General features: G+C 59.1%; 2 protein-coding genes across 7 annotated transcripts in view; both read left to right on the forward strand.

The window, feature by feature from the left end:
* Positions 1-10,156, forward strand: part of STARD3 (StAR related lipid transfer domain containing 3) — a 26,996-nt gene extending 16,840 nt beyond the window's left edge. For 3 of the 6 annotated variants that reach the window (XM_031657071.1, XM_031657075.1, XM_031657072.1), the window contains 13 exons: positions 2,998-3,075; positions 3,764-3,841; positions 3,962-4,015; positions 4,385-4,502; positions 4,711-4,809; positions 5,038-5,093; positions 5,446-5,538; positions 6,147-6,260; positions 6,415-6,510; positions 6,812-6,891; positions 6,983-7,087; positions 8,243-8,359; positions 8,803-10,156. In XM_031657071.1, the coding sequence (XP_031512931.1) occupies positions 2,998-3,075; positions 3,764-3,841; positions 3,962-4,015; positions 4,385-4,502; positions 4,711-4,809; positions 5,038-5,093; positions 5,446-5,538; positions 6,147-6,260; positions 6,415-6,510; positions 6,812-6,891; positions 6,983-7,087; positions 8,243-8,359; positions 8,803-8,893 (1,179 nt within the window). In that variant the 3' untranslated portion in view covers positions 8,894-10,156. The remainder of the gene's footprint in view (positions 1-2,997; positions 3,076-3,763; positions 3,842-3,961; positions 4,016-4,384; positions 4,503-4,710; positions 4,810-5,037; positions 5,094-5,445; positions 5,539-6,146; positions 6,261-6,414; positions 6,511-6,811; positions 6,892-6,982; positions 7,088-8,242; positions 8,360-8,802) is intronic. The other 3 variants (XM_031657073.1, XM_031657074.1, XM_021928301.2) reach the window with 3 other exon arrangements.
* On the forward strand, positions 8,933-12,513 carry TCAP (titin-cap). The gene is made up of 2 exons (XM_003912939.5): positions 8,933-11,428; positions 11,675-12,513. Exons 1-2 carry the CDS (start codon positions 11,319-11,321, stop codon positions 12,066-12,068), a joined length of 504 nt encoding a protein of 167 aa, XP_003912988.1. The 5' UTR covers positions 8,933-11,318; the 3' UTR covers positions 12,069-12,513.
* The last annotated feature ends 1,536 nt before the right edge of the window (positions 12,514-14,049 follow it).

Consider the following 14,049-nt stretch of genomic DNA (forward strand, 5'->3'; position numbering starts at 1 on the left):
CTCTTGGCCTCTGCCCCATACTGCCCCCTAGTGGAGGCTCCCGAGAGAGGGGGGGGGGAGACCTAGCTCTGGCTGATCTGTTGAAACCTTTGTCTTCTTTCTGCCTGCCACTGCCCCACTGCTCCACTGCCCTCCAGCTCCAGTTGGTTCATTCATTTGTTTGTTCAATCAATCATTCATTCATTCGTTCATTCAGCAAACATTGTTTCTGCTGTGTCCTAGGCACTGTGCTAAAAGCAGATGCTAGCCACGTGTGGTGTGCACACCTGTTGTCCCAGCTGTTTGGGAGTCTGAGGTGGGAGGATCGCTTGAGCCCAGAAGTCTGAGGCTGCAGTGAGCCATGATTGCACCACTGCATTCCAGCCTGGGTGACAGACTGAGACCCTGACTCAAATAAATAAATAAATAAATAAATAAATAAATAAATAAAAGCAGAGGGCAGAGTGGGAAGCAAAACAGGAAAAACTCCCAGTTCCCAGTGGCTCTAATAAGATGCTGCTGGGCAGCCTGGAGACCAGAGCTGCCCCACCCCCACCCCACATAGTGCTTGGCCCACCCTCGGGAACACAGTCTAGTTGGTAGTGGCCTGATCTGGTCTCCGGGCAGGGCCAAGCCCACAGAAGCAGGAGCTCTGGAAGCTGGGCACTCCAGGCTCAGTTCTGTCCCAGCTCCTCCTCGGAATTGACCCGATGACCTCAGCAAGGGACTCGGCCCCACGAGTCCTCCCCTTGTTTTCCTTCTGCAGCGTGGGCTCCCCATCAGAGTTCTGGATGGCAGGGCCCTTCCTCCAGGTCTCAAGCTTATGTGACAAGAAAACAATGTCTTGTTAATAGAGGTGATGAGCTCGGAGAAGGGGCCAGCTCGGGGCAAAGAAAATAAGTTTGATGCTGGGCATGTTGAGCCACAGGGCTCTGAGGGTGACTGTCCATTGTGCCCTGGAGATGAGCTGGCACCTTCAGTGAGCTGGAGCCACGGCCATGGATGGCCCTAGGGGCCATCTTACCCATGAAAAAGCTGTGGCCCAGCAGGCTCAGGGCCTCCTGCAGAGCTTCTGAGGTCTTTGGCAGACTTCCTTTTCAAGGTCCCATCCGACATCAAAGCAAACACTAAAACTTACCTGCATCCTTCATTGAATACATGTTTCCTTACCCAAGAAGAGCTGAAAAGATTTTGATAAGTTTACTTTTGTTTTGTTTTTTTGTTTTGAGACAGGGTCTCTCTCTGTTGGCCAGGCTGGAGTGCAGTGGTGTGATCACAGCTCACTGTAGCCTCCGACTCCTAGGTTCAAAGGTTCCTCCCACCTCAGCCTCCCCAGTAGCTGGGACCACAGGTGCACCACCACGTGTGGCTATTTTTTTTTGGTAGAGGTAGAGTCCCACTATGTTGCTTAAGCTGGTCTCAAACTGCTGGGCTCAAGTGATCCTCCCATCTTGGCTTCTCACAGTGCTGGGATTAGAGGCATGAGCCACTGTGCCTGACCTCTGTAATTGTGCCTTTGAAGTTATTTGGCTGTGTTGGCTGCGATTGCTCTGCAGTCCTCATGCATACCTGGGAATATTGCAAAGTGAGAAGGTCTAACTTACTAATTGTTTTCAGATGTCATGAAACATTTCAGAATCCTGCATTGAACAATTAGTAGAGTGCGCATGATGTTTCCCTTGGCAGACATTTAATATTGTATTGATTTTCAGTCTTGTAGTTTTAGTTTTATATTTGGGAGCATATATATTTTTAGTTCGCTGACAGACTGTGTCTGTGTTGCCCAGTGGTTATAAGGACCTCAGTAGGGTCGTGCTGAGCAGGGGATTTGGAGCCAGAGAGCGGCAAAGCAGGGGCTGAGACTTGGCTCTCCCGAGTCCTGATCAGTCAGCACCAGTGGGTGCCCAGGCTGGAGAGAAGAGGAAGGAGGACAGAGCTCTGAGGCCCAGTGACTGAGGGTGGAAGGGGCTGCAGAGCCCAGGACAGAGTCTGAGGAGCAAGAGGAGTGTTGGGTGGTGTGGGTTGGGTGGGGTGGGTAGGTGGCAGGCCTGGAGGCCTCATCAGCAGCCAGAGGAGAGGCGGCATCAGATTTCATGGGGCTGGGGTGGGCTTGAGGTAGAGAGGCACATGGTGGGGCTGTGTGCTCAGTGGGGGAGCATCTGTATCTTTAACAAGCCTCCCCCTGCCAGATTTGGCTGCCCTGCTGGAGAGCAGAAGCCCCGGTCTAGGCAGTTGTGAGGGGTCTTCCTCTCCAGGGTTCCTGGGCTCCATCGCCCAGAGTCCTCCTGTGTCCTCTCTTCTCCAAGGTGGCTGAAGAAGCCTAGGCCTGTCACCCCTGTCCTTCCAAGGAGTCAGGCCAGAGTCTGGCCTGCTGTCCGTCCAGTTCCCTCAGACCTCTGGACATTGGAGTCGGGGCCAAGGCCTCAGGGGTCCTGGTGAAAATGTCTGGCTGACTAGGGTAGGGACAGGGGCAAGGACACATCCACTCTGTCTCCACCCTCTCCAGCAGCGTGATGGATTTTGCCCATAAACCTAATCAATTAAGCATAAACCTAATCAATTGATTTGCTACCTGAGGCTCTGTCTGACACCACTGCCCACCCCCAGCCCCCATCAGCTCAGATGGATTATTTGGCTGGGAAGATGGAGCACTGCAGTGCCGGGAGGGAGATGGAATTCCGTCAGAGGTGGGCTTCCGGCGCCCTTCTGCTGGCCCTGTGTAGGGCGCATTGCCTCCCCTGCACAGCCCCCAAGCCTCCCAGCCTGCCCCTTCCTGGGCAGGGTGCTGGAAGCTAGCCCTGCCTATCAGGGTGGCCTGGATCCTTAGGGGAGTGTCTGAGGTCTCTGGCCTTGCGCTGAGCTCCCTTGGTGCTTCTGGGGCCCCCTGGTGGTGGCTTAGCACTAACGGCCTCCCCTCCAGGTTCCTCCTTCCCCTACCTCTTGCCACTTCTGGGAGGTGAGGGGCAGCCCCAGGCCCTTGCTTCTACCTGCAGAGCTCTTCCTATCTCCCTCTCACAGACCAACACAGGCATCCGCAAGAACTTGGAGCAGGAGATCATCCAGTACAACTTCAAAACTTCCTTCTTCGACATCTTCGTGAGTGGCCTTGGGAGATCCCAGGGACCCTGGAGGCAGAGAGGGAGCAGGGAAATGACTTCCGCTGGGTTCTCTTTCTGCAGCATATATCCAGTCTGATCAGAGATTCAGCTCCCATCCTTTGGGAGCCATCAGTCGTTAAAACCTTTTTTCCACAAGGCCGGGCACGGTGGCTCATGCGTGTTATCCTAGCACTTTGGGAGGCCGGGGTGGGTGGATCACTTGAGGTTAGGAGTTTGAAACCAGCTCCTGGTGAAACCCCATCTCTACTAAAAATACAAAAAATTAGCTGGGCGTGGTGGTGCGCGCCTATAATCCCAGTTACTTGGGAGGCTGAGGCAGGAGAATCACTTGAACTCGGGAGGCGGAGGTTGCAGTGAGCCAAGATTGTGCCACCGCTTTCCAGCCTGGGCAACAGAGTGAGACTCTGTCTCAAAATAAATAAATAAATAAATAACCTTTCCTCCACAAAGCCCCCGTCAGAGAGCCCCAGGTGGGAGAGGGAAGATAAGACCCCTGTCCAAGGTTACATCCAAATTGTCCCAGAGAAATGCTGACTCAGTCGTTGTCCCCTGAGGTGTGCATGCCCATAGGGAGGGAATGTGGGGGCAGGACCAGAGGGGAGGTCAGCCTGCAGCACGGTGGGGGGCATTAGCTTCCTGTGATAGCCTGGCTCCCATCCCACCAGGTCCTGGCCTTCTTCCGCTTCTCTGGACTGCTCCTGGGCTATGCCGTGCTGCGGCTCCAGCACTGGTGGGTGATTGCGGTAAGATGCCACTTCCCTGGCAGCTCCTGGGCCCTGGAAGGGCTGGTGGAAGGGATGGGATGGAGGAGGACTCACTTCCCAGCCTCTGCCTTCCCCTTCCTCCTTCCCTCCCCTGGGCAGGTCACGACGCTGGTGTCCAGTGCATTCCTCATTGTCAAGGTCATCCTCTCTGAGGTCAGTGGCTCAGGGTCTGGCCAGTCTGGTGGGCATCAGACCTCAGTGGTATGCTTCTAGAGAGGAGCATTTCTCTAATTTGGGGTGTCTGTCCCTGTTGTCCGGATTAGGGGGAGAGGGAATCCTGTGCTTTGGTATCTCTAAGGAATCATCCTTCCCTGACTTAGCCCCCTGAAGCTCCAAGAATCAGAAAGTTATTCCTCCAGCCTAATCCCAGTTTATCCTGCTGCAGACTTGAGAAGGTTCCCAAGCAGCTGGTACCAGGAATGGGGTATATGCCAGTTTGGCTGGCTAGAGTCGGTAGCCACAGGAGAGGGCTCTGGGTTTGGGGTGACCCCTGCCATGGAGCTCAGCCCCCTCCCTCCACAGCTGCTCAGCAAAGGGGCATTTGGCTACCTGCTCCCCATCGTCTCCTTCGTCCTCGCCTGGTTGGAGACCTGGTTCCTTGACTTCAAAGTCCTACCCCAGGAAGCCGAAGAGGAACGATGTGAGGGCTCATGGGTAGGGGGGTGCAGCGAGGGTTGCCCCAGCCCCAAGGGAGGGGAGTTGCGGGCATGACAGTCAGTCTGAAGCATCTTGCCACCTCTGAGCAGCCTCCAGTAACCTGAGGGGGAGCTTGGCTGTTGGTACCCCAGGCTGCTAGGGTGTTACTGTGCTCAGTCTGGGACTGTGGCGGCCCATGTCTGCTCCTCCAGGGTATCTTGCCGCCCAGGCTGCTGTTGCCCGTGGACCCCTGCTGTTCTCCGGTGCTCTGTCCGAGGGACAGTTCTATTCACCCCCAGAATCCTTTGCAGGTGAGGGCTGGTGTGTGGGGGAACTGCTTTCAGGGAGGGGCCTTGTGAGGAATGGGGTAGGCTGGGTCTGTTCTTTCTATTCCTTCTATCAGGCTCCCTGGGGAAAGCCAACAACCCTCTCCCACACACTTTTATCCCCCACATCCTTGCACTCACATACCCGAATCCCACTACCTCCCCACACTCTCCCCACCCCTTGCCATTGTCATCTGTGCCTGTTTTCTGCAGGGTCTGACAATGAATCAGATGAAGAAGTTGCTGGAAAGAAAAGTTTCTCTGCTCAGGTATTTGCCTGCCTATCCCCAACCCCTGCCCTTGGAATGGGCGCCTGGAGGAGGGCTAGTGCAGGGGTCAGCCGGGGTGGGCAGGAGTTTCCCAGTAGAGGCTGAACCTCGGGCAATGCCCATCTGAATGCCCCTCCACCAGTCCAGCCCCCCAGGTCTGCCTCATGGTTGGGCGCACAGGAGGAGCAGCCACAGGCCTGCAGGGCCCAGGGAGACCAGCCCAGATCCCCCACATGTGACTGGGCCAGGCCCCTCTGGGAAGCATGTGGTATGTCTAGAGAGAGAACAGGCCACGAACATGGGGAGTTGTAGGCCCCAGGCTGACCCCTCGCTGCCTTCTGCTTCCGTCCAGGAGCGGGAGTACATCCGCCAGGGGAAGGAGGCCACAGCAGTGGTGGACCAGATCTTGGCCCAGGAAGAGAACTGGAAGTTTGAGAAGAATAATGTAAGAAGCCCTCTCCCACCTGACCTTCCCACGCGTGTTAGGAGTTTCTGTTCCCTTTTCTGAGGCCTCAGGAGGAAACCCAAGGATTACATGGGTTGGAGCCATATTCCTGCCCCAAGAGAGGGAGCTGGGCCCTCGGGTCGGCAGGAGGCCGAACTGGATTGGACGTTTCCCCCACCCCCCTCGGCCCCCTCTTCCCGGCACCACCCTGTCTTTACTTCCCTGCTGTTCTGCCCCCTTGGCTCCAGGCTTTGAAGGGGAAGCCAGGCTTCTGCTCTGCGTCCGTTGTTTCATTTCATGATCAAAACAACGTTATCTACAAAGATCGTAGAGAGCTTGGAAAACAGAGGGAAACATGCCCCAGACCCTCTCCCTGGCCAGTTCCTGTGGCAGCCCCATTGGCCTGGAGACATGGCTTTTCGTGGTTGCAGCGGCAGCTGTGCCCCCGTCTTTTAACTCAGCATCAAAAGCCTCTCTCCCGCCAGTGCTGTAGGTTTGTTAGAGCTGCTGTTTTGTAACAACTGCTCAGGTAGCCCCAGACTCCTGGAGTTTTCCACCCTGTGCTGTTAAAAACCTGCCCTGCCTGTCACCCATTTCTGTGCCACCAGCCCACCCCCTGCCTCCACTCTCCTCCCTGCCACCTTCTATCCCTGCCACAGGAATATGGGGACACCGTGTATACCATTGAAGTTCCCTTTCACGGCAAGACGTTCATCCTGAAGGTGAGTGAGGGGAGCGGGTGTCCTGGAGCCCCAGACAGCACAGGAGGCTCTAGGAAGGGGCTGAGGGGTCCTCTGGTGGGTGCCCACCAAGAGGGAAGGATCGGTCTGCCCGAGCCCATCTGGCACCACCCAGCCCTCTGCCGCCCTGTCCCAGACCTTCCTGCCCTGCCCTGCGGAGCTCGTGTACCAGGAGGTGATCCTGCAGCCCGAGAGGATGGTGCTGTGGAACAAGACAGTGACCGCCTGCCAGGTGAGCCCAGCCTGGCTGCCTCTTAAGGCACAGATTGGGGCACAGCCATGCCCCAGTGGGATCACTGAAGCACTCTGCGCCTCAGCTGCCCCATGTGTACAGTGGGTGTAATGGTAACAGTGCCTGCTCGAGAGGGTTGGGAGGAGGGCAGAAGGAGTGCTCATCAGGTGCTGCCCAGGGCCTGCGGATGGCGATAGCTCTTAGTAAAGGGTCCGGGCAGAGGAGGCTGGCCTGGGGAGTTCCCATCCCTGGGGTTTTCCTGGGGCCACCTGTTCCAAAAGTCTCCGTTGATGGCCCTCAGATCCTGCAGCGAGTGGAAGACAACACCCTCATCTCCTATGACGTGTCTGCAGGGGCTGCGGGCGGCGTGGTCTCCCCAAGGTGAGTCCCTGCCGGGCCCCCTCCTCTCAGCCAGGCCTTCTGCACTTTGGCCTTGGGTCATTGTCCCCTGAACTAACCCTCCCTCCCGCAGGGACTTTGTGAATGTCCGGCGCATTGAGCGGCGCAGGGACCGATACTTGTCATCAGGGATCGCCACCGCACACAGTGCCAAGCCCCCGACGCACAAATATGTCCGGTGAGCCTCACTTTGCCTGGGGTCACCCCTGCCAGCCCCTCCCCTGGGAGCATTGAGCAGCACAGGGTACAGCATGTACAGCTGGGCACTTCCCCTGCTGAGGCTGCGTTCCTGTTTCCTGTCCCGCTGGGCTCTGCTCCTCCCGGCCACTAATCCTGCTAATCTTGCTGCTCTGTCTGTGGAGGTGGGGGGTGGTGGACAGCTGGAACCAAGCCACCTGGAGGGGTGGAGGGGACATGCAGCGGTGGCTGGCCATGGATGGGGACCCGTGCAGGGAAGGGGCCTGAGAGTCATGTGCTCACCCTGGGCTGATTGACCTGAGCAGGACGCTCTATGCTCTGGGTTTCATCTTCCTGCCTGGAGACTTGGGTCCCCTTTCGTCCCCCTCACCCTGTCCTCACTCCCTCACCTTTCTTTGGAGTGGCTCAGGAGTCCCCCAAAGATAAAGGGATTATGGTCTTCCCGCATCTGTGCCTGGGCTTCTGAAGTCTTCCCTTTTGTCTAGTCTTAGGCTGTGGTGCTGTGGGTGGCCCCCTCCCATAGACCCCACTCTTCCCCATCTCCTCCTGGGTTCCAGCAGGAGCACTGTTCTTTGGATAGGGTGCCAGGCTCTGCTTTGGGCACTGGACAGACTTGCTGGGTGCAGGGCAAGCTTACTTCCTCTCTGGATGCCAACTTCCTTATCTGCGGAGTGGGCTCAGGCATGCTTAGTGGAGCTGAGGGAGAATGAAATGGTGATGGGATGTGAACTGTGCCTCCCAGGCTTAGTCTCCTCCTGAGCAGGTGTCCCCTCCTGAAAGGGAAGGGGTAAGAAGTGCCAGCCCAGCTTACTCTGCCATAGCAGGGCTGACCTGGAATCTGTGGACAGAGTGGATGAGGGCTGGGAAGGTGGTGAGCTCCCTGCCCCTGGGGGTGTGCAAGCACTAACAGGCTGTTGGAGGATTCAAGCATCACAGAGTGGGTGGGGGTGGAGGGCCGATTCTCAGCCCCTGGGACACCTGTGCTAAGCCTTGTTCAGACAGGGTAGCTCTGCCTTTCTGCTTCCAGCCCAGTCCCAGCTGGGCCAAGAATGGAGGGTGAATGGTGGGGGCTGCTGGGGGGTGTCAGGGCCTCACTCTGTTCCAAAAGTCCCCCCAATGACGCCTCTTTCCATAGGGGAGAGAATGGCCCCGGGGGCTTCGTCGTGCTCAAGTCGGCCAGTAACCCCCATGTCTGCACCTTTGTCTGGATTCTTAATACAGATCTCAAGGTGGGGTGCTGGGGGGCTGCCAGGTGGGTTCCGTGGAGTAGAGGGGACCCTGCTGCTGCCTTGGTTGCTGCGTGACCTTGGGAGCTCTCTGCCATGCCTGGGCCTCCCCTGTGTCAGCTCCTTTCTTACTTGAAAACTCGGGTCAGGGTCCAGACGGTCTCTTAGCCCTGGATTGCTGTAGGGCATGTGCCCCCACTTCTTACCTCTGAGTCCTGAGGCCCTGAGGAGGGGTGGCTGGCAGCCATCCCAGCCCAGCCCCACCCCACCCTGGTCTGTTTGTGTGGCTGGTGCCAAGAGCCAGGCCCAGCATGTTCTTCCCGCCAGGGGTGAGTGGGAGAGGGCGGCCCAGGCTGGATTCCAGAGCTGCACCTGCATTCTGACCCAGAGCCCCCCTGCTGGTGCCAGCTGCAAGGGGAGACCCTGCTGAGGGCAAGCCGTCAAGTGACTTCTGCCTGCCTTCCCCCAGGGCCGCCTGCCCCGGTACCTCATCCACCAGAGCCTCGCGGCCACCATGTTTGAATTTGCCTTTCACCTGCGACAGCGCATCAGCGAACTAGGGGCTAGGGCGTGACTGTGCCCCACCCACCCTGCGGGCCAGGGTCCTGTCGCCACCACTTCCAGAGCCAGAAAGGGGGCCAGTTGGGCTTCCGCTGGCCCCAGGTTGTCACCCTCCACCGAGCCATGCAGTGCCTGGAGTCGACTGTCTGAGCAGGCTGTGGGGTGGAGCACTGGACTCTGGGGCTCCCCTGGCTGGAGAAAGTGGGGTCTGGCCTGCTGATGTTTACATGGCGCCCTGCCTCCTGGAGGAGTAGATTGCTGTCCCCTGCCTTGCCAGGGCAGGGTCTGGGCTGGGCGCCTGACTTGGCTAGGGAGGGCCAGCGCGGGGGCAGGGCAGGGCAGGCTAGGCTGTCACCCGTGTGAAGATGAAGGGGTTCTTCATCTGCCTTGCGCTCTCGTGGGTTTTTTTAGGATTATTGAAAGAGTCTGGGACCCTTGTTGGGGAGTGGGTGGCAGGTGGGAGTGAGCTGCTGGCCATGAATCTCTGCCTCTCCCAGGCTGTCCCCCTCCTCCCAGGGCCTCCTGGGGGACCTTTGTAATTTAAGCCAATTAAAAATATGGACTCAAAAAAAAAAAAAAAACCAATTCCAGCCCCTCCCGCTGCCTTGCCTCTTGAGGGAAGAGGAAGGCAGGCAGCAGCTTGGATGAAGGGGGAGACCCCTCACACAACCTCTCCTGGGCTCACAGGAGGGCGGAGCCTGGGGAGCCAGTTCCTGGAACATGCCCCCCCTTTCCTGACCTGTTCAACTGAGCAGATGACTGGTCAGAAAAAATGCCCCGCCCCCTGCCAGGCCTCAGCTGGGCAAGTTAAAGTCTCTAGTCCAGGAATGGAGGTGGGGGTATGGGCACCTGGCAGTGCTCACAGCAACCTTGACTGTGTGGCCTGAAGGTGGGGCCTGAGCTTCAGGGTCACTGAGGCATCTCTGGGATCCCAGCCACCTGGAGCCCCGGACCTCCCAGACGCCACTCACCCATTGCCTCTCCCCCCACCGCACTCACACCAGGGGCAGCCTGGAGCCGGGATCGCAGGGTGGGGCCAGGCCACTGCCCTCCGCCTCCCTCCTGGCTGGCTGCCCCCTTGCCTGCCTGCACGCAGGCTTCCAGCAGAGCCAGCTTCTTCAGAGCCAGGTGGATCCTGTCTTGGTCCTGCCTAGGTGTGTGACCCTGGGCGAATCTACCTCTCTCAGCTTCTGCTTCCTACTTTATGAAAATGTGACTGATGTCACAGGGTTGTTATGAGATTAAAAGATACGAAGAACCGGGCACAGTGCTCAGTAATCAGTAGTCTGCAATTCTGCACCCAGGTGGGTGCCCATGGGCCTTACCTGCTCCTGGGTACTCTGCTGTCCCCACGGGGTCCTGAGCTCAGCCCCTGTCACTGCCTCTCCTGCTGCCCTTTGCTTTGTCCACTCGGCAATGTTCTCACTTATCCCCCCACGCCTACCACCTGTGTGCCAGCTTCTTGGACCATGAGTTGCCACTCCTGGGGTGCTGGACTGTCCCCACAGCCATCTGTCTCCCCTGCTCCCCATGAAGGAGAGCCAGTCCCCTCCCAGGTAGCACATCAGAGCTGGCAGGCTCCAGAGGTCTTCTGGTCCTCTTGTAGTGGCCAGAAAGTGGGGAAAGGGGCCCAGAGAGGGGCAGGAACTGACACATGGTCACACAGGCTATTTATGGCTGATCTGGAGCTGGAGCCAGGCCTTCTGTCATCCATCAGAGCCCCTGGATTTCCATTTCACCCAACACAGGGTGTTGGGGTAGAACTGGAGGCCCCCTTCACCCCTACTGTCCTGTCTCCTAAGATCACTTATCTGACCACCAGCTGTGGGGAAGGAAAACACTTGACCAAAGCTTATGCGCCAGGTTCCCAGGTATGGAATTGACTTCCTGTGCCCCTGCTGGTGTGGTGAGGGTGACTGGGGACGAGGCACTAGGCCTTCGGTGCAGGCGCCTGAGGACGTGGTTGCACTGTCCCTTCTGGGGATGTGCCCTTGAGCCCAGGCAGAGGAGAGCACAGCCAGGGCAGGACCTGGCAGCCCTGGTACAGAGCCCAGAGGGGGCATCAGTTCCTGCTGGTCCTGTTCTGTTTACAGACAAGCTGCTGTCCTCCCTGCAAAGGGGAGTGGGTGGGGCAGAGGGCAAGTGCCAGGGAGGCATGAGGCTGGGCATGTGGCTGGCCTGAGACGGTGTCTGAGTAATGTCAGGCACCTGGAGGCATAGGGCCCTGGACCCCAGACCTCTGACCAGGGAGCAGCCAGCGTCCAGGTACCCTAACCCCTGCCCTGGGTGCAGCGTCCCCCCATTAGTGAGTCTTGGCTCTGCTTATAGCATCTGACACCAGAGGGGCCGAAAATAGCCCCTGGAGAAGGGGGAGGAGGGGGCTATTTAAAGGGCCTGGGAGGGGAGAGGGAGTGAGGAGTGATCATGGCTACCTCAGAGCTGAGCTGCGAGGTGTCCGAGGAGAACTGTGAGCGCCGGGAGGCCTTCTGGGCAGAATGGAAGGATCTGACACTGTCCACACGGCCTGAGGAGGGGTGAGTGTGGGTCTGCCAGAGTCCTGCCTCTGCTTCTCCAAAGCACCCTCACTGAGCCCTGAGGCCAGAGCATGAAGCCCTGGAGAAATTTCTGGGGGTGGGGGAAGGAAGAATGCCCCATGGGAAGAGCAAAGGGGAACCACCCCTCCCGCTCCCAGGTCCCAGCAGCCCTGGGGAGCCCCCCACCCAGCCTGTTCCCGGAGAGCAACAGCTCCCAAGAACTCACTGCCCCTCCCCTCTCCCTAGCTGCTCCCTGCATGAGGAGGACACCCAGAGACATGAGACCTACCACCAGCAGGGGCAGTGCCAGGCGCTGGTGCAGCGCTCGCCCTGGCTGGTGATGCGGATGGGCATCCTCGGCCGTGGGCTGCAGGAGTACCAGCTGCCCTACCAGCGGGTACTGCCACTGCCCATCTTCACCCCTGCCAAGATGGGCGCCACCAAGGAGGAGCGGGAGGACACCCCAATCCAGCTGCAGGAGCTGCTGGCGCTGGAGACAGCCCTGGGTGGCCAGTGTGTGGACCGCCAGGAGGTGGCTGAGATCACCAAGCAGCTGCCCCCTGTGGTGCCTGTCAGCAAGCCTGGTGCCCTTCGTCGCTCCCTGTCCCGCTCCATGTCCCAGGAAGCACAGAGAGGCTGAGAGGGACTGTGACTTGGGCTCCGCTGTGCCCGCCCTGGGCTGGGCCCTTCCTGGCTAGGACTGTGGAGGGGAGCTGCTGGCCATGGCTGCTTTGTAGTTTGCCCAGAGTTGGGGGTTAGGGGAGGAGGGAGCCAGAGGCCAGGATGCCTGAGCCCCCTGAGTTCCCAAAGGGAGGGTGGCAGAGACGGTGGGCACTAAGGGTGGAGAGTTGGGGGCCAGCACAGCTGAGGACCCTCAGCCCCAGGAGAAGGGACAAAAGATACTGGTGAGGGCAAGAGGTGCCTGGGAGGAGTGGCCCTGATCCAGGAAAATGTGAGGGGAATCTGGAATGCTCTAGGCAGAAGAAGCTGGGAGGGAGGGGGAGGTGAAGAGGGCAGAGGCAAGGATGGTGGGGCCCCCAGCACCTTCTGTTAGTGCCGCAATAAATGCTCAATCATGTGCCAGAGTTGCGTCTCTTTCCTTGTGGTTGTCAGGGCTGGCCCATGGGTGTCCCCCCAGTGCCCACTTCTGGGACCAGGCTCTGCATCTGAGCTAAATATGGCAGAGCTAATGAGTACGCCCCATACTTGGGGTGGGGAGGCCAGGACAGAACTATAAACAGAGTGCTGTCTCCAGTCTCCTTCCCGTACCCTGACCCATGCCCAGTCCTGGCTTCTGTGTTCAGCCCCCTGGCACTGGGTGGTACCCAGCAAGCCAGCTGGCATCCAGAGTTTGTTTCAACGATGTCTCGTGGAGAATATAGAGGGGCTGGTGCCAGGACTGTCCTTGGCTTTGCCTCAGGGTGTGAACAGGGTCAGTGACCTCAAAGCTAACCTGCCTCTCAGTTCTGAATCCAAGCAGAATCAATCCTCGGCTGTGTCTCGACTCACCCTCCCTGCCCTGGAAGCCAGGGAAGGTTGGAGGTGCTAGGGGTCAGGTTCCTCTCTGTGACCCCTGCAGCTGTTGTGGTGACTCATGTCCCAACCTGGCTGCCTCTCCCAAGGAGACTTTCCCTTGGGGACAAGCGGGAGGGGAGGACATGGACGAGGCCGGCATCAAGCGGGTCCAGGAACCCACGGTGGCAGGAGCTGGGCTGGTGGCCTACCCAGGGCAGAAGGGTCCCGGACTCATCCATAGGGGAAGGAAGGGGTCTTCAGGGAGACCACGGAGATGCCACAGGCAGAATTGGCTTCCCATCCGGGAGATAGGTGGGGACTCCCTGGCATTTTGACAGCCAGGACCTGGGGCGCTGAGCAGAACTGCAGGCCTGACCTGGCCGCTCCTTTGGAGCAAAGCTGGAGTGTGGGCTGCGAGAGGAGAGGGGTCAGAGCCCCTGCATCCGCAGGACCCCAAATCGGCTGGGCCCCAAGGCCCGGACTGCGCCCCCTGGTGGCCCTAGCGGCCCTCGGCGAATGCGTCCTGCCTCTCCTCCGCCCAAGCCCTCTGCCCTCACCTGGGTCCGGTGCTCCCGACGTGGTGGGAACAACCCGAACTCGAACTTTCCGTCCTCGGCAGCCCCCCAGATAAGCGGCTGGGAACCCGCGGGGCCCGCAGGGGAGGCCCGGCTGTTCCGCCCGCTAAGTGCATTAGCACAGCTCACCTCCCCTATCGCGCCTGCCATCGGACGGGCGGTGCCGCGCCCTGCTCTGGGGCCCCCGGAGCGACCACAGCGGAGGCCGGAACGGACTGTCCTTTCTGGGGCGGGGTGGCGCGGGGGAGAGCTGGAGGGCCCGGTGGCATAGGAAAGGACAAGAGAGGCCTGGAGGAGGGGCGGGGAAGGGGAGTTGGGTGGCAGTTCTAAGGGAAGGGTGGGTGCTGGGACGGGTGTCTGGGAGGGAGGGAAGACTGGTGGGGTCTGGGGCCTCGTCGAGGAGGGCGCTGCGAGGGGGAAACTGGGGAAAGGGCCTAATTCCCCAGTCTCCCCCTCGAATCAGGAAAGAGAAGGGGCGGGCTGCCGGTCAAAAGAGGTGAATGGCTGCGGGAGGCCTGGAGAATAGGGACG

This window comes from Papio anubis, chromosome 17 (assembly GCF_008728515.1).
Source record: "Papio anubis isolate 15944 chromosome 17, Panubis1.0, whole genome shotgun sequence".
NCBI lineage: Eukaryota > Metazoa > Chordata > Mammalia > Primates > Cercopithecidae > Papio > Papio anubis.

What these genes read in the sequence shown, in the direction of transcription:
- TCAP (XM_003912939.5), top strand. Translation starts at nt 11,319, where the DNA reads ATGGCTACCTCAGAGCTGAGCTGCGAGGTGTCCGAGGAGAACTGTGAG. An exon ending in TCCACACGGCCTGAGGAGGG is followed by an intron (nt 11,429 to 11,674) that starts GTGAGTGTGGGT and finishes CCCTCTCCCTAG; the next exon opens with CTGCTCCCTGCATGAGGAGG.